This window comes from Anopheles cruzii, chromosome 3, assembly GCF_943734635.1.
Source record: "Anopheles cruzii chromosome 3, idAnoCruzAS_RS32_06, whole genome shotgun sequence".
NCBI classification, from domain to species: Eukaryota; Metazoa; Arthropoda; class Insecta; order Diptera; family Culicidae; genus Anopheles; species Anopheles cruzii.
Window position 1 is genome coordinate 39,741,981 of NC_069145.1, and position 17,828 is coordinate 39,759,808.

The 17,828-nt window shown below is 48.9% G+C and overlaps 4 protein-coding genes across 4 annotated transcripts in view; 2 read left to right on the plus strand and 2 right to left on the minus strand.

Annotated features, from left to right (window-relative positions):
* Positions 1–1,533: 1,533 nt before the first annotated feature.
* LOC128270384 (uncharacterized) lies at positions 1,534–6,309 on the minus strand. Its single transcript, XM_053007783.1, has 8 exons — positions 5,835–6,309; positions 5,292–5,589; positions 4,917–5,197; positions 4,212–4,835; positions 3,625–3,666; positions 2,844–3,531; positions 2,415–2,686; positions 1,534–2,347 (listed from the first exon to the last, which is right to left on the minus strand). Exons 1-8 carry the CDS (start codon positions 6,202–6,204, stop codon positions 1,722–1,724), a joined length of 3,201 nt encoding a protein of 1,066 aa, XP_052863743.1. The 5' UTR covers positions 6,205–6,309; the 3' UTR covers positions 1,534–1,721.
* Positions 6,310–7,693: 1,384 nt separating this feature from the next.
* On the plus strand, positions 7,694–9,380 carry LOC128270385 (uncharacterized). Its single transcript, XM_053007784.1, has 3 exons — positions 7,694–8,497; positions 8,555–8,884; positions 8,970–9,380. The coding sequence occupies exons 1-3, from the start codon at positions 7,694–7,696 to the stop codon at positions 9,378–9,380; spliced, it is 1,545 nt and encodes a 514-aa protein (XP_052863744.1).
* A 1,189-nt stretch (positions 9,381–10,569) lies between these two features.
* LOC128273208 (signal peptidase complex catalytic subunit SEC11A-like) lies at positions 10,570–11,467 on the plus strand. Its single transcript, XM_053011136.1, has 3 exons — positions 10,570–10,708; positions 10,788–11,044; positions 11,115–11,467. The coding sequence occupies exons 1-3, from the start codon at positions 10,640–10,642 to the stop codon at positions 11,341–11,343; spliced, it is 555 nt and encodes a 184-aa protein (XP_052867096.1). The 5' UTR covers positions 10,570–10,639; the 3' UTR covers positions 11,344–11,467.
* A 3,686-nt stretch (positions 11,468–15,153) lies between these two features.
* Positions 15,154–17,828, minus strand: part of LOC128270386 (uncharacterized) — a 153,627-nt gene continuing 150,952 nt past the window's right edge. Inside the window, exon 12 of the mRNA XM_053007785.1 lies at positions 15,154–17,487. Coding sequence (XP_052863745.1) covers positions 15,154–17,487 — 2,334 coding nt within the window. The remainder of the gene's footprint in view (positions 17,488–17,828) is intronic.

A 17,828-nucleotide genomic window follows, 5' to 3' on the forward strand; every position in this document is an offset into this window, starting at 1 on the left:
GATCGAAAATCCCCGGGAGAAGTAAATGAAGCTCCGTTTCGGAAGAGATAAACAATCGGAACACCGATCCGTTAGATTGTAACACAAATCGATCTGCTGTTGGATGGCTATTATAAGCAAATTGTTGATGGGCCAGATACATAATGCGGGGTTGCCATGCTTGTGGTGCCCGTGAAACGTTTCTTAATGAAGATCCAATGTGGCGGATGTCCCGGCTCAAGGCTCTGCCCGTAGGAATAGCAGGAACATAAAAATCCGCCGTACTGTCTGGACAGGTTTCTCTTTCAGGGTTTCTCTTTGTGTTTCTTAGACATGTATCCTTTCATTTAACAAGTGAAAGAAAAGCGTTTTAGCTTCAAATTACTGTAGAAGCAAATCGGGTTGGCCGATAATCCGTAACATTATGCTGAACAAACTAATTTTAGGTCTTTCTTTCAAAGTCTCTCTGCTTAAACATTTTTTCACGATCTTTAACGAACAACAAAATTTGTTCGTTTATCAAGCTTCTTCCGCTTTAGTACTGACTGCGCAATGGAAGGTCATTTGCACATCCAACAGGATGTGTAAAATGTAGACGTTTAAGTTTATTATTTTGTAATAACATTAGAACGGGCAACTCTAAGTTTTGCACTCAAGGTATGCACTGTCAGGGTTCGAACTGAAGTCCTTCGCTTAGAAACCAATTAGTCGGTACAGCGAGCCGAATGATCCACGGACGTGCTGTAACAAAGTATATTTGCTAGATTACAAGATTATTCTAGATCGGGACATCCATTTATCTAAGACTTAAGCGAGCTCTGCCTTATTCATCCATGTATCAATTACTTTCGTAAGCCTTCGGCCCCAGTTTAAGTTGTTAGCTAATATTTAAAAGTTGTGCGAAGTGCATCGACGTTCTATTGATGTTGACAGATTGCACATTAATCGACCAATACGGCTCACTAGAGTACCGACACATAAAAGGACTATTGTCCGGCCATTCACCCTCAGTTACAGCCATATCGCCTGCTTCCGGCATCAACTTCAAGTTCGCACTGGTTTAGAAGGTCGCCCTTACTCCGGCATGTCGTTCTTGCTAGGGTTATCGTCATGCTTTACACCCAACTCTTTAACCTCCTCCCAGCTTGTCCCTATTGCATCGCATATCAGTTTCACCTTACTTTCATCTGAGTTATTTTGTTCGGATTTTTGTGGCTTGGGACAGCAGCGAAAGGGGGTCGCCTTGAAGTAAATGAGTAAAGTCTATGGTTCTATGAGTCTACTGTTCTGGTTCATAGAGTACAATGCTTCTAACTTTCAAATAATATATTTTAGTATTTTGAAATTGTTATTAATACTCAAACACGAAACATCATCGAGATAATTGCTTGTGAATTATGCAAATTAGAAGTGCAAAAGGAAAATAATAGTGGAATTTTATAACGAACGTAATTAATTTCTTTCAGAATAAGAGTTAAATATTACGGAATTTGCCATTTTTTTTTACTTTATTACACACATAAAAATATTATGTATATAAAGGTTTTATGATGTCATAACTTTTATCTGTCGATTTAACCGCATATCTGTGACACCTGAATGCATATTTTAGATTAGAACATCTTCATATTATTGTCAACACACAAGGATAACCTAATACAACCGAATGATTAGTTCTGTATCCCGTGTGGCATCATGCATCTAAGACTTCGGTTGACATCCCTTCTCGATAGCCGGATACTTTATCTTGGTTCAAAGCGCAGCCAGAAATCCGCAGGCGATATGATGACACCCGTTGATCGTTTCGATAAATCCGGCAGACGGTCTGATGGAGGTTGCCGTAAGTTAAAGTGCTGCATAAGGGCGGCAAGCGTTAGAAACATGATGTTTCTGGCGAACGTTTCCCCGGCGCACAATCGTTTGCCAGCCCCAAACGGCAATGACATGTCCTTCGCTAAACACAGCTTTCCGGCATCGTCGAGAAACCGTTCGGGGCGGAACGTTTCCGGATCTCCCCAGTACTCCTTCTGGTTGTGCATCGCATCCATGCCGATGAGGAGGAAGGTATCCTTCGGTAATTCGTACCCGTGAAGTGTGGCATCACTTTGCGCCCGATGCGCAACACCGGACGGGACCAGTGTATCTATTCGCATGCCTTCGCGAAGGGTTGCCTCCGTGAAGGAAAGGTACGGACGATCGTCGAGCGTTGGAAGCCGTCCTTGACCGACGACTTGGTCGATTTCCTGCTGCATCCGCTCGACCACGTGCGGGTTGTGCAGGAGTCGCTCCAGAAGCATCGCAATCTGTGTGGTTGCTCCCGAGATGGCAGGAAAGAAGAAGTCTACCAAACCGAGCACCATCTGATCGGCTGTAAGGTCACAAGCACCGAACGATAAACTAACGCCGGGCGGGCTTTGTGTGCAAAGTTTTCTTACGCTGGAAGGTGAATTCATTTGCCTCCTTTGGGGTGGTTTTCTTCATCTCCCGGAAGTACAGGTCCAGAAAGCAGCGGATGTGGTTTTCATCGTACGAGCTCTGGTACTTGTTGATGACCGAATCAATAAAGTTATTCACGGCCATTGAGGCGTTACGAATAGCTTCATATTTTCGTGAAATAGGGTAAATATAGCGCGTCCACGGGAAGTAGCTGAGGATCGTCCCATAGTCATCTCCCTTCCGCTGGAAAACCATTGCATTGTTGCCAGTTCTGTAGATGAGTGAAACGGAAACGTATTCATTGGATTGCCTTACGATCACTCTCAGAGTATCATTGTTGGATCTGTGACGCTTTCGGTTGTGAAACGTTTAAAATGCACTGATCGATCATCGTTTTTCACCGAAGGACACTTTTGAGTCTCACTTACTCGTACAAAATGCCAGATTCCTCACGCGTAAACCGTTCGCCCGTCACGATTTGCAGAAACGCGCTCGCAAAGGGAGCAAACAGAATGTTGGGACACTTCACATAACCGTCTTTCATGACGCTCTTTTCGTGCTCATACTTGGCCCCGTGCTTTAGCACGTCGATCAAATTCAACAGTTCACTGTTCACTTCCGCTTCGTGCGCGGCAAACCTGCGACCAAATCCGTAATCGCGCAGGTAACGCAGAATGAACCACCGTTGCTCCTTCCAGTTCGGACCGTCCGTGAAGAAGATGCCGCGGAGATTGAAGTTTTTGTCGCGCATCCGGGCCAAGTACAAATCGGGTCGCCCGTCGAACTCCTTGCGATTCAACACTTCACGTGCTAAGGCCAGATCGTTAACTACAACCGCCGGAAAGTTCACGAGGGACACGCCAAGCAGCTTGGTACGGTAAAAGTTGCACAGTGCCGTAGCTGCCTTATGCAGGTGGCGATTGTTGATCAGCAAAAGCATGCCATAGTCCCCGAGAAACGGTAACCGCGGTGGCCCCGGAGGAAATTTGTCCGGTCGCTTCGATGTCGAACGATAGAAGTAGTAGACCACAAGCGAGCACACGGTGCCCCAGAGGAGCACGCTCGTCGTTATGAACATCTCTCTGGTTACTGAACCGGTTCCGTGCCGGGTGGTTCCTTTTTATAAGAAACTACGGCCGGAGTAGAGGTCAGGCTTCCTTGTGAGGAGATAATAGAGGCGTGCACATGTTTGTTGATTGATAGGATGACTTGTGGAGTGCAGTATCAACCGCTGAAGCCTCAGCATCGTGGCTAATGTTGGAACAAAAAGAAAAAAAAATGTGTCACTAAGGGAACGCACTTATCTCACGTTGATTGTCAGTCGGTGACACACTTTTACAAAGCCCATAGCCTACTATTATTTCATTGATAGTGTACCAAATGCTAATTGAAACATGCTTTTTTGACTTCGTTTAAATGCTTGTCATTTTATTTCATAAAATCTCAATAAAATAATCTCGCTTCCACTCGTGCAATGGTTAGACAATGTTCGGGGTATCTACAAAGTTTACTAATTTGGAATTGGACCTCCGAGGAGTGGAAAGTTAAGTGGTAGTTACGTGTTACCTTCGTTTACAGTTTAAATCAAATATTGAGTGATCGTATCAGTTTCAATGCAACGCAGTTACGTGACGACCTGTCGAGGGTTTGTTATAAGGTCATTGACCGTCTATGATGGAAAAGGTCCTTTGCACGCCTTTCCAAACAAAAGGGTACCGGCAATACTTGCTTATAAAATACGAAGAGTGTAAAAGCACTGCAAACAATTCACACATAAATTAATCGCCAAAACTCCTATTCCTTCCCCCGTGCCGAAAACTTAATTCTATAATCGGGAGCTGTGCGAATGACACCAGTGAGGTGTTGCTTCGGTTCCGGTGGATGCTCCGTGCTGAAGTCGAACTGCTGCACCAGCGTCGTCACCGTGAGAAAGAGTGCGTTGCGTGCGAACGTTTCCCCAGCGCACACTCGATGGCCAGCGCCAAATGGCAATGACATGTCCTTCGCTAGACACAGCTTTCCGGCATCGTCGAGGAACCGTTCGGGGCGGAACGAGTTCGCGTTCTCGAAAATATCCTCCTGATGGTTCACTTTATCCAGTCCGTTGATGACCAGCGTTCCCCGAGGAAGCTGATATCCGGCGAGTTCCGTGTCCACCGTGGCAACGTGCGGGATTCCGGACGGCACCAGCGTATCGATGCGAAGTGCTTCGCGAACAACTGCCTCGCAGTATGGCATATTGCCACGATCGTCTAGCAGTGGTAGCCGTTCGTGGCCCACGTTTGGTAGAATTTCTTCCAGCATCCTCTTGACCACTTCCGGGTTGGCCACCAAGCGCTCCAGAATCAGTCCCAGTTTGGCCGGTATGGCAGAAAAAGCAGGCACCAGAAAGTCGGCACATCCAATAACCAGTTGATCGTCTAAAATGGGACGCAGCACAATACAATCAATCATCCAGGGGCGCTGTTATCACCCAAATTCAATCATCCTGGCGCGCTTACACTCAAACCCGAAACAATCGGTGCCCGTCGTGGCGTTGGTGCCATTGCGCCGAATCTCGCGAATGTACGCGTCAATGAAGCAACGCATATCGTTTTCGTCGTACGTTTTCTCACACTGCTCGGCGAGTGCTTTGATCACTCCGTTCGCCTTCTGATTCGCCTCCCGCAGCACTCGGTAGCGGCTGAACCCGGGCAGAATGTGTCGTATCCAGGGTATGTAGCTCAATGCGAGCCCGTAATCATCGCCCTGGCGATGGAAGGCGAGCGAATTGGCGCCAACCCTGCAAACGATGGGACGATGAGTTAACGATAAGATTCCCTGGATAAGATAGGATCTTCGCCAGAAACTTCACCATCAACTGGCCCGCAACTCACTCGAAGAGCACGGCTTGATCCTCGCGCTCCACCCGGGATGCGGTGAGCATGCGCAGCATGACGTTTGAAAAGAGTGCGAAAAAAAGCTGCGGACAGAGCGCATATCCGGACGCGTTGAGTAGCGCTTTTTCGTGATCGTGTTTTGGTCCCTCTTTCAGCAGGCTGATCAGTTCTTCCAACCCGCTCTGTAGATCCTGCTCCACGGTGTCATTTCGCCGCCCGAACCCATATTCGTGCAGCGTCTTGAGGAAGAACTTTCTCTGATCGCGCCAACTGTCCCCGTCGGTGAAGAAGATTCCTACCGAAAAGATCGCACGGGTCAGCTGTGTTGTAACGGCTCGAAAAAAAAGTATTCCGTTCAAGGTCTTTTGGCCACGATTCTGAAAGCAAACCTAATCACCTAAGACGCGGGATCATAGGAACCTTAGAAAAGGAGCGTCTAAAGTCGAGCATTTCGGGTGTTTCATTATCGCGGGTTCGCGTCGATGTTATCGCTGCGGGGGGTCACAGCGTTAGGGCGGAACACAAAGAGTTGTACTTTACCTCGTCGTGCGTACTGCTCGTCACGGAGCCGTGCCAGGAACAGATCCGGGCGTCCGTCGAACTCGCTTCGCTGCAGTACCTGCCGGACGAGCGCATGATCGTTTACGATGACGGCCGGCAAAGGGCCCAGATACAGCCCGAGGATGTTGCTCCCGTACAGTTCGCTCAATTTGGCCGCGGCCCGGTGCAAATGGCGGTAGTTGAGGGCCAACAGGAACGGATAGCTGCCCAGCAGCGGCACCCGGGGCGGTCCCGGTGGAAACCGATCCGAGGGACGATGGCGCACGTACCTTATCACGTACGCCAACACGTTCGACACAAGCAGCACCCCGAGGGCGGCCAAAATTAGCTCCGATACCGACGATATCATTGCGGATGGCTCGCGAGATACCAGTAATTGGATAATGGAACACAGTTCATTAATTCGTCGCTCGTCGTTCTACAATCAAACGGGTGGCCCTAACGCTCTCTCACTCTCAGATTCCGGTCCGTTCCGGGCTCGGCGACGGCTAGGGTACGACTGAAAATTGCGCGTGTAACTCTACCCGCGGTCGCGCGGACGAACGCTTTGGTTTGTTTTCTGTCCATTTTCCTCTCCCGAGTGTGAATGTGTCTCCAAGAAAGAACGCATTGGCCGCTGGAACCCCGTCTTCTGCGGTGTTTCCATTCATCGCCGTCGAAGGGTCCGATGGAGATGGCGTCGTCGTTATATTTTTAGACGACGTAAATATCTTCCACGGGGCCGACAAAGCGTAATAGCGTGGTCGGTCGCAGGCCACTTCAGTGCGTTCCGTCAGCCGTAGAGTAAACCGAAGTGACGCAGCCGTTCGGTCGGGGTGTGCGCTTCGGAGAAGAAGAGCGGATTGCATCAGTGTGCGCGCCTCGTTGTTACCATGGTAACGCCCAAATGAGACTAGGAAGCGCCACACGAAACGCCGTTGCCAGCAACGGTTGCTTCAAGGGGTTGCGTGGCCAAGGCTGACTTGTCCGGAACGGTTGTGGGTAGTCGAAAATGGTTTTATTTTCATCAACTTTCGACATCTAGCGTGCGGGGACGCGCGAGAGAGATATTATCGCGGGCGGGCGGTCTTGTGTCGCCTGGCCTCCGGTTGGCGGTCAGCTGTTTGGTGCGACCCGCAGGGTGGTTGGGCGCGGTTCCTGAATGTAAATAAAGTTGACCGAATTTAAAGCAAACAAAGAACGAATCGCTCCCAATGCGCGTAGCCAAATCAACCTTCTGCACAAATATTACGCATTGGTGAACGCGGGGCCACGGGGTCTCCATCCTCGACTGGTCCGGAAAGCGGTTGGTCGGTTTGTGTTCGTTGGCAAAATAATTTACGTTCTATGGGGATTTTGGCGCAAAGTTTTATTGCGATTGCGATTATTTTGCTCATTAAAGAGTCGCGACGGCCAGTGGCCTCCGGTTGTAGACGTGGCATTTAAAACCACAAAAACCGGTTGATAAGTTAAACCATAAAAGGCTTTAATCGGTGTTATGCATCGCAGAGAAAAACATTGTACTGTCGCTGCCGCGTCGCCGTTGGAAACAGTAATAAAATGCTGCTTGGAATCTTGGATTGACACAAACAAGATGTCCGCTTCGAATCTGTCTTAAAATTTGGCACTTTGTCACTGCTGACCTTCCCATTTAATCGCATATTTTCGGTAGTAAAACTGGTTGTAAACATGCCGCCATGGCGTGCGTATGATAAGAGGGAAATACGCTGCCTCTAAGATTTCGGCTTTAATTGCTTATTTTTGTTTACGTTTACGAAATGCAACACATCGCTTCAATGAGTACTTTGAGATTTTAATCTTCCCGCTTTTCTCATCGTCGTTTCCGTAGACGCAATACCATGGAGATTGACCCCCAAACCTTGGATCGGGCGACGGATTTGATCAAATGCTGTCGAGTGCCCCGCATTCCTTGCAGCATCGACGACGAACCACTTCAGCGGGTCACCTTCGAGCAGTTCCTGCGGGTGCTGGATGCATCGCTTCCGGTGGTCTTCGATTTGATTGCCAAATGGGACACATCACTGACCGGGTACGATCGGTACCGTGGAGAAGACAACGCCGAGTTCAAAGCGGAACTGGCACTTGTGATCGCTCAACAGTATGTCGATCGCGATGGCACCGTTTCGGAGTATCAAACCGAATCGAAGCCGCTCAGGCAACGTATTAGTCAGTTCTATCAGGGATCAGAACTCGAGCAGCTATTGGTCGGAAGGGGCGGTAATGAGGTTTTGCGTCGACTCTACCAGCACTATCGGCGCGTTCTGGCGAAAGATGAATGGAAATACCATCCGGCAGACGTCGGTGGCTTTGTACGGATCGTGGAACTGCTGTACGGGCCGTACCCGCTCCTAAGCCCTGTCGAGTTAGATGACGACACAGCGGCGTACATTCTGTCGGTGGGAATTACTTTGGTCGAGTTTTTTGAACCCGCGTACCAGCAGATGGGATTGCGCTTGTTTTGCGCTCTGCTGGGGTCCCGCCACAAACCCGTCATGAGGCGTACGAACATTCATCGGGTGGTGTACAGCAACGCCATCAAGCTGACCGCCAAATGCAAGCAGGAGTTGTTTCTGGACGTACTTTGGAAGTGCATCTATCAGTACGTTGAAATGGAAGAGGGCAACATGATGGACTTTTCCAAGGTGGGTCTTAGAAACTACTTGAAACGCAGCTTTATGATATGTGGAACTTATTTGCAGTGGAACACGGTAGACGACATTATGGGGACGCTGCTGGACGGACTTATGTTTGAGTCGAAGTTGAGCACATCGAGCATTTACTTGCTGTACCTGCTGAAGCTGCTGGCTATCGATTTGCCAAATTACATCATCGACGAGCTGGACGAGATACAATCGATCGACAAAAAATGCCACCTCTACGAGGGGGTGTGCGAGCAGCTGCGCCAGGAATGTTTAGCCGGGTTCCACAACCGTCGGTACTACCGGTGGACGAAACGAATCATCGAAATGCTACCCTATGAAGCAGTGAAATGCCAGGGAACTACGCGGGAGCATGGTAAATATTGTCATGTACGTTTCATTGCCAATTGTGTTTGCCTTACATCGTTCGTGGTTCGTGCAGTCAAATACGATTGATTTTCGTGTCTGCTTGCAGGGTATCAACTTGCTTTTCATTCTGGTCACGTTCCCCGTTGAACCGGAAGCGCTCCAACAAACCCATCTAGGCATGCAGTCGAATCTGGTAGAGTTCTTGAACACGTTTAAGCAGTACGAGAAACAACAAAGTGTGGCAGCCTCGCGGAAGACAGCCGTTTCGAAAGATTTCTTGTACTGCCTCAAGGGATTGGTTTCCGTCAGCAAAACAATGCTGATGTTCCTGACCTCGCTTGCGCCGCTCTACTTTCCCGAGCATCCCGACATGGCCGCCCTTGGGCAACAGCTGGCAAACGATTATGCCGATTGTGATTCCATCATGTACAATTGTATGCAGCATTTGTTCGAAAAGATGAGATATGACAACGATGATGACAATGTGACAGTTAAAAATCTACTGGGGAAAATATAACTGGCATTATTGAAGAAAGGGTAAAAATTGGCTCAAAACCGGATAGAAAAGTTGCACCGTTTAGTCCCTCATCGGTGGCACCATTACCGTTTGATCATGGCGTTTAGACCGTATCGTGGCGCACATTCTCTGCATTCTACAGCAGAGACACTTTAATCCGCGCATGATTTTAATCTTCGCCATTCGAATCTCATTACCGATCAACTGATTGTACACGGGGACATGGGACGACGTTTTCACTCGTCACGATTCATGAATATCGTTTTCAAATTGATTATATCTAGACTTAGGATAATCATTTTAAACTTTATTTCATTTATGAAAAGAAATGAATGTATCCAATTCAAAACGAAATGCATTGCTCTAGGTTTGCTATTGGGGATGCTATTGCATCAAACAAAATTCAAATTTAAAGTGTTTAAGTTTAAATGCAGCAGATGTTAGCTGGCTGGCTAGCTAAACTGATGTAGCTCACTCATGAACAAATAACTACAAAACAATGGAGCATTCCTGTAAGTATGGTTAGTCTTAATTGGAATAAAGCAATCTTTGGATTAAAGCAACACTGCTTGTAACCTTGAGCCTCTTGAGATATGTTCACTTTAATCGATTTGATCGGATCGTATCGATTCAACACTCACCCAGACATTGAAACATTAAAACTCTTTCGAAGATAATTCTCAAAATCTAAATCATATATATTCACAATATACTGCATTCGAAATATTTCGGGCTCTCCATTAAAACACTAATATCAGATTAATATTTAATTGACCAATGCCGCCAATGTTAATATTTGAAAAGAGCTTCGCTGAAAGTGAAACTGAAAAATGTTCCTCACAATCGTTTGAACAATAACTTTTAGCTCAGAATTTTGAGCTACCACAAAAGCCACAGGCGATTGGTATATTTGAGGACGCGTTTATAGTCGTTGGTTGTATTCGTGTACATACGAAGCAGATCCCGTACCGGTAGGGTAGAATCCCTGGAAACAGCGATATAAACGCAATCCCGCATCGATGACAACCGGTTGCGTGAGCGAAAAATCAAGCTGTTTGTTATAGCTGTCAACGGGACACGTAGTCCGTCGTCGGAACGAGTACGCGGCTTAATCCGGAGTAAATCTGCAATTATTCGCGAGCGGCAGGGAAACAGGCCACGAAAAGGCCGTAAGTAGCTTAACGCGGCATTGCCGTTGACCGACGCGTATCTTCAGTATCGTTCCTGCAATCCACTCGCCGAAGACACACGATCTCAGGATGGGTATGATGGAAAGCCTCGGTCTTAGCGGCCTCGCTGGTGGCGTCCAGCGAATGGATAAGCGACAAGTGAGTGGATGAAAGTTGATTCGCTTTGTTGAGCATCACAGCATCACTAATTGGTTCACGTTTGTTTGCTCACCGACAGTTTTTGTTCCAAATGTTGAGCTTCGGGATGATCGTATCGTCGGCACTGATGATCTGGAAAGGACTGATGGTCGTTACTGGCAGCGAGTCGCCGATTGTTGTGGTGCTGAGCGGTAGCATGGAGCCGGCTTTCCATCGTGGAGATCTGCTGTTCCTGACGAATCAGGAGGAACCGGTGCGCGTTGGTGAAATTGTTGTGTTTAAAATCGAAGGCCGCGATATTCCAATTGTACACCGCGTTATCAAGCTGCACGAGAAGTATGCACCCAAAAGGCAACGGTTAACATTTGCTTTTCGCTATTCATAATCCCTTTCTGCTGTTTTGCAGGAGTAACGGAACGGTCAAGTTCCTCACGAAAGGCGACAACAACTCGGTGGATGATCGGGGCCTGTACGCGCCGGGCCAGCTCTGGTTAACGAAAAAGGATATCGTCGGACGAGCCAGAGGGTTTCTGCCATATGTTGGAATGATCACAATCTACATGAACGAGTATCCGAAGCTAAAGTTTGGAATTCTTGGCCTGCTAGCGCTGTACGTACTGTTGCACAGGGAATAAGGCCACGATGCGGAATCTATGTTTGCGACACAAGGGGCAAACCGAGCGCACAGGCTTCCGGACAAACGCGCTCTTCGAAGCACTATATTTTGTAGCATCGTTCTACCAGCTGAAAGTATCTGCCCGCGGGAATTCTCTTGAAAATAAAGTACAGTGTGTTGGCCGGAGCAAATCCTGAGGTGCACACAAAGCACAAATGGGGTTAAATAAAATAAAGTAAAAGAATTGACGGACAACTAGAGTTTCAGCAATGCACAGAAAGAGAAGGAAATAGAAAAGAAACATTTCACGCGAAGTATTTCAAGCCGTGTGACTTCCGCAACGACACACGCGTGGCGCTGTAGGTATCGTTTTAAATTTAAAGCCATCGAAAAAACATCAGAATTAACACAAACGTGTCGTTTACTTTTTGACTAGAGCTTCTTTTTAAAAGGCAAGACGATTGCATCCAATTCTGGGAACGAAATGTGTAAATCGTGGAAAAAGTATCGATAACAATGAAACGAAACCTCGTGTTTGTTTTGAATAACAGAATCCGCGAACACCAACTCGATCAGACTGTTGCATTGAGCGAAATTAGTTTGGCAATAGTAATCGAGAATTGGAAATCACCGCTTAATAAGAACCGAAGGTTCGCATGTAAATGATCGTCAATTGCTGTTGACAGAGAGAGACACACGAATCGAACCGATCGGAATAAAATAATTAATTAATCTTTGCAAAATTAGGAGTGTTCTGTAGACAAATCACTTCGCTGGATGGCAAAACAATGGATCCATAATGGAGGATCGCTTATCGCGTTGGATCGAGAGTGACGGATGGTGTGTATCGATAACGCAACCTTTCACCTCTAACGGGTTACGATCTACGCCCTACGGTGCGATATGGATTCTGTGGATCGAGAGAGATGAAAGGTGTTCGGCGATAACATCGTTTTGTTTTAATTTCTCGTCGAAGATTGGTGAGAAAACGGGTGGCATTTTTTTGTTGATAGTCAAAATCGAACCTTTTCCTTCGTGGACAAATAAAACCAGGCGTCATATTTATCAATGGTTTTTATTCATTCTCGAAACAATTTTTAGCACCGACTTTTTTTTTTATTTCTTTCTGGTTTTGGTTGCTTTCTTTGCATGATTGTTTTTATGTTATGTACGTAAAGTTGCATACTTTCCGCCCCGATTTATTATTTGCTTTCTGCAGCACCGGCCTCGTGGACTTGTGATTTTTGAATCGCACATGCGGCGCGCGATTGTGACCCTTTTATTGGCCGCCCATTATATTGAGGCTGTTTCACCGCATTTATTATGCTTCCGTTGCGTTCAACGGCATCCAGATCCAGATAATTACCTCCGTTCAATTGGTCTCAATGCGCAGTTTTATTATCCCTGTTGCATCGACACGGCGGGCGGGACATGCAAAAGCATTGTGGAAACAAAAAAGGGTTTCTTTTGTGTGCCTTTTTCGAATCGTATCAAGTACCATGAAAACGGTGCCCTGCTTTCGACTGCCCAGAGCCGTTAGGTGTCGACGGGCAGTTTCATGTGGCGCCGACGTAGGAGAGAGCGAGAGCAGTTTGTTGAACAAGCCAAATCATTCCGATCCAACATTTTCGAAAATCCTTTACGTTTATCGCTTAACCCACCGTTGACCCGATTCCCTACACGCTTTTCTACCATCGTATAAAATATAGGGTTCACATATTTTGCACCGATATTTAAACGGTTTTTATTGACTTTTGGTGCACGCATCTGGAAGCATCTGCTGGACAGTGACGCTGTGGTTATTCTAATTCTGATTCAAAAGAATTGCTTTCGGTAAATGGTACATTCTCCACAAACGGTTTATCATTAATTGAGCTGCTGGCGGTCGGACAAAACAGGGATCCCGGGGCAGCACCTCCGGGGGCGCGAAAAAGCCACCATGTTCCGTCGAATCGGGAATTCATTCGGGAATGAATTGAACCCAACTTAAAAAGGTCTTTCTAAAATATGTTTGATTTGATTCGTTCATAAAAAGCATAAAATTCAACCTATTCTCTTTCTTTCCAGTTAGACTGTTTGTTCGACGTTCGGTCTGAGGGGCTGTTTGGTAGAGAGAGAGAGAGTGTCTCATCCTAACCCATCGCTACTTAACTAATACACTTCAGAAAAATATAAATATGCATTTACACACATTTTACATACCTCGCGTACCATGCGCCTCCATCGGCGTCCCAAGTGCTGGTGGTAGGGTTTTTCGGTTTCGATTCTTTGTTTTTTTCACGGCTTTTTATTCTCTTTTCTCCAGTAACTTCCCGTACTCTCGTGCACATGTTAGTTGCTTTCTTAACCGTAGGAGTTTCTATAAGATTAGAATCACATTTAACTTATATGTTTAGTTTTTATTAGTTTTGTTTTCCCTTCTCTCCCCCTGATCGCCTCTGTTTAGTTTTGATCTGCTCTCGTTCGTTCTTGTCGTTATTATAGTGTTCTGTGTTTTTTTTTTACATATAATTGCCGTTCGGTCGCACAGTGAGTGGATGTGCCGATGCTTTCATCCGTTTTGCTCTTGCCCGGCGTAATAATGTGGGGTTTTGTTTTAGATTTCCCCCTTTTTTTGTCTGTTGTCACACTTAAAGCGGTCGCCTAAAATACACCCGGGGCGGTGTCGTGCTCACTCGACACTCCATTCCTGATTTGTTCGCACACTCTACTTCAGGGTTCGGACTATTTACAAAGATACCACGCGCACTTGCCTGGTGCTCGGGAATGCACCGTCTGCGGGCTGCACAATACGGGTCTCGGTGCCTTTTCCTCCATCGAAACAATAAGCATTAGACATGAGATATGCATTGATGTTTAGCAGATAGTAAGGTTGATGCGCGGTAATTTTTTGCCCCATTTGCATCCGCCTGAAATTGTTCTACGTTCCATTCATTGTCCCACACAGTACGAGGAAATAAAAAAATAGGCCTAAAGTATAGTAAAAAGGGAATCCTCTACTAGATCTGCACCCCGTAAATACGTTCAATTTTACTACTGCACTCCGCTGCTCTCGTCCTTCTCTAGTGATATGATCATCTTACAGGTCTTACAGGCTTGGTCGGAGGAACCGAAACGGGTGGCTGTACTTGGGCGAGAGTAGTGCCTGGATTCCGAATTTTATGCGAGCGGCATTTTTTTTTCCGGGACTAAGGTTGGGCGAAATTAAAACACTGTATCATACACCAAACTCACCAGCTCGTCTTCGCGCGGGGCACACAAGGCATTCGTGGTTAGTGGGCAAAAGTGCTACCTTTCCGTCCCTCCGGTCGACCACCTTCCCTCGGGGTTCACTCTTCTGCTACGCAGTTTTCATTGTTCATTGATTCGTTAGTGTAGTGTAAGTAGTAGTGGAAGCAACCATTGTTTTGTGGGGCGGGCGAATGGTGTGTAAGTTGTAAGGGTGTGTTTGTAAGCACGTACACAGGTCCGAACAGGAGCTCTTCTCATTGGCACTTGTTGAACAAACTAAATGTTCGAAATGTTTCAGCAAATCGACTGAAAATTCGAAATTCAGTAGGGCTTCAGTGCATTGTGTTGGAAACGCAACGCTGAGCAACGTGAGTGGACCCCGTGGACGTAAAAAAGGTAAAATTAATTTCATTCTTTTCTCGATCTCCGGTGTGAACGAAGCGTTACGAACTAAACCAATGTTTCAGGAGAGACCCATCTACGAAATCATTCTCCGCGAAAGCTGTTCGCTGTTCCGACCGCCTTCCATCCACTTCCGTTGGCCATATCACACAGGGGGTTAGCAAAACCAGTGGCCGGCTCGCTAGTCCGGTTGTTGTTATCTATCGCTAACCAGATTCTCGACATCCGAAACCATCACCTCCAGATCGGATGGGAGCGGATCGTCGAGTGGTTTGCACGCGGCCAGCGCTCCGGAAGGCCCGGGGACGTTCGTTGGCCACTCGAACGGGCGGCCGGCCAGCTTTGAGCTGGGGTCCGCGCACGACGCTGTGTGAGGTCGTCGTCGGTCACCGTCAGCGTACGGACCGGGACCCGGCAACCAACAGCCGGTTGCCGTCGATGAATTGGAGGATTTAACATTGAGTGACGTTTGGCGCGCCAGAGGCACGCCGACGACTTGTGGGACCGTCGATGGCAGTGGTGCTTTGCTACTTTGTGTTCCTACACTACTACGACGCTGGTGTTGTTGGTGATGGTGTTGCTGGTGGGTGGAATAGGGTGCGTTGCTACTGTGGGACGAGTTCGTGCTGCCGAGTGTTCCGTTGCCACTCGCGCCGGCTGCCGGTTGATTACCGTTACAATTGCCGCTACTATTACTACTACCACGGCCATGGTGAGTACCCGCCGCCGTCGCCGTCGCCGCCGCCGAGGGGCCATTCGAAGCGGATCGCGTGAGCTTCATTCCGCTGCCGGTGTGCTGCAGCTGCGTCACACTGTTCCTCCGACTTCCGTACCCCGACGACGGACCGGTATCCTGCAGCAGAAACTGGCTCGAGGATCCGTGCCGCTTGAGGGAATGCAAGTTCGAAGCCGATCCCGATTGGCGGCGGCTAAGGTTCGAGGTGCTCGACCGCTTCTTTTCGGCGAAACTGTTGCGCTTGGCACTACCGCCGGTGCCGGACAGTGGCTTGTAGAGGTTCGAGGTGCTGGACCGTATCAGACACTCGGTGCTGTCACCGGCGGCGACCACGAACGGGCGGCTGGCCTGCGAACTCAGGTGAATACTGGAGCGGCGTTGTTTGTCGCGCTCGCGACTATTGCTGGCCGGGGGGAATCCGATCGCCACCGCCGGTTGTGTGGCACTCTTCGTCAGCGAGTTGGCCTGTAAATGTGCTCCGCTCGCACTCCGATTGATGCGGAACGTGGCGCTATTGATCGATGGCACCTGCTGCGGCTCGTCGTCGTCGTCGTCGTCGCCGTGACCGAACGTAATGTTCTCGTACGTGTGCGACTCTTCACCTCGTTCTGGTTGATCGACGGCACGAGGATTAAGCGTCTCGTAGTTCGGTTCCGCGATGATCGGTATCGTTTCTTCGCCCGCTCCTGGGCGCACCAGGATGGCCGATCGTTTCCGTGGCTGACCGGATTCATCGGCGCCAACCGTCATCGCCCCGACACGCTTCCGGTCGGGTCCCAGGACCCGACCCTTGTTACGCTTGCTGGCGGCCACGACGTGCGTCTTTACGCCGGTCACCGCCGCCGCCGACGACGAGTCGTTCTTCGAAAGCTTCAGACTAAACTTGAACGGTGGCTTGTAGACCACCTGCAGCCGAACCTTTTCGTTCAGGTTGCCGACGGATTTCGTTTTCACGCGCGCCTTCTTCGGTGAGCGTGCCGACTGCGCCTGGGCCGTCGCGGCCGCAGGTTGGGTCGTCAGGTGATCCGGTGTCGATTGGCTTTTGCTCATGATGTTCGTCACGGCCGAGGCATGCTCGTACTGGGAGTGGGTAGCTCCGCCACCGCCGGCCACGATCGGGGACTCGAGCAACCAGCGTTGTACCTTGCCGAAGGTGTTGCTGTGGTTGTGCGCGTCCGTCGCGTTCCGGCTCGAGTAGTCGATCACCTCTTTATGCTTCGATTTGGGTTTCTTGTGTTTCGGCTTCGGTTGCTTCACGGCTACCGCCGGCTCCTTTACCGGGGACTCATCGGACGGTCCACCGGCACCGGCACCGGCACCGCCGCCGGCCGCGGCGCGTTTCTTTTTCTTCTTTATCAGCTTCTTCGGGCTGTCACCGGCCGCAGTGGTCGTCGTGGTGGTGGTGCGTCCGACGTGGCGCTTCACCTGCTTAATGACTATGGTGGCTGGATTGACGCCACCGCTCATCGACGCACCCTGCCGTGGGTCCTTCGAAGTGCACGGTAGCACGGCGGTGGTGGTTGTGGGCGCTCCAGTGGCCCCCGTTCCGCACACCAGCAGCTGCTTCGGTTGCTGGCCTTGGGCGGCCTTGCTCGGCACACCCTTCGAGGACGGTTTCGTCCGTTCGCCCCGTACCTTCTTCTTCAGCGGCACCTTCGTGCGGACGGCCGTGTGCACGATCACACCGCTGTTGTCCTCCGGTAGCCGGACCGTCTCCGTCGTCGCACTGTGGATGATGGTGACCGTTTTCAGCTTTAGATTGGTCCGCTTGCCCAACAGCTTCGCGCTCAGCACCTGCAAAAAATGGAGGACGGAGAAGAAAGACGGAGGGTGAGACCGATGGCCTAGGAATCAAGGGCGAATAGCAGCACAACGGAGGCAATCTCTCGGGAGCGAGTTATGTCAGTGGAATGTAAAAATTCTAGCGCTACACTTTCTAGCCAACACGACGAGCTACCTGGCGGAAGATACTCTTTTCCTAAATCACCCAAGCCAACCAAACGGGGGGCAAGGAAATTTCAGTTTGCTCACAGTACTGCTCAATGTCCAGCGGAATGTCCTTCCAGTGGCGCGCGCTGTGGCGTATTTTCTGTGTGTTGCGCCAGCAAGTGACAGAAAGTGATCGTTACTCATCG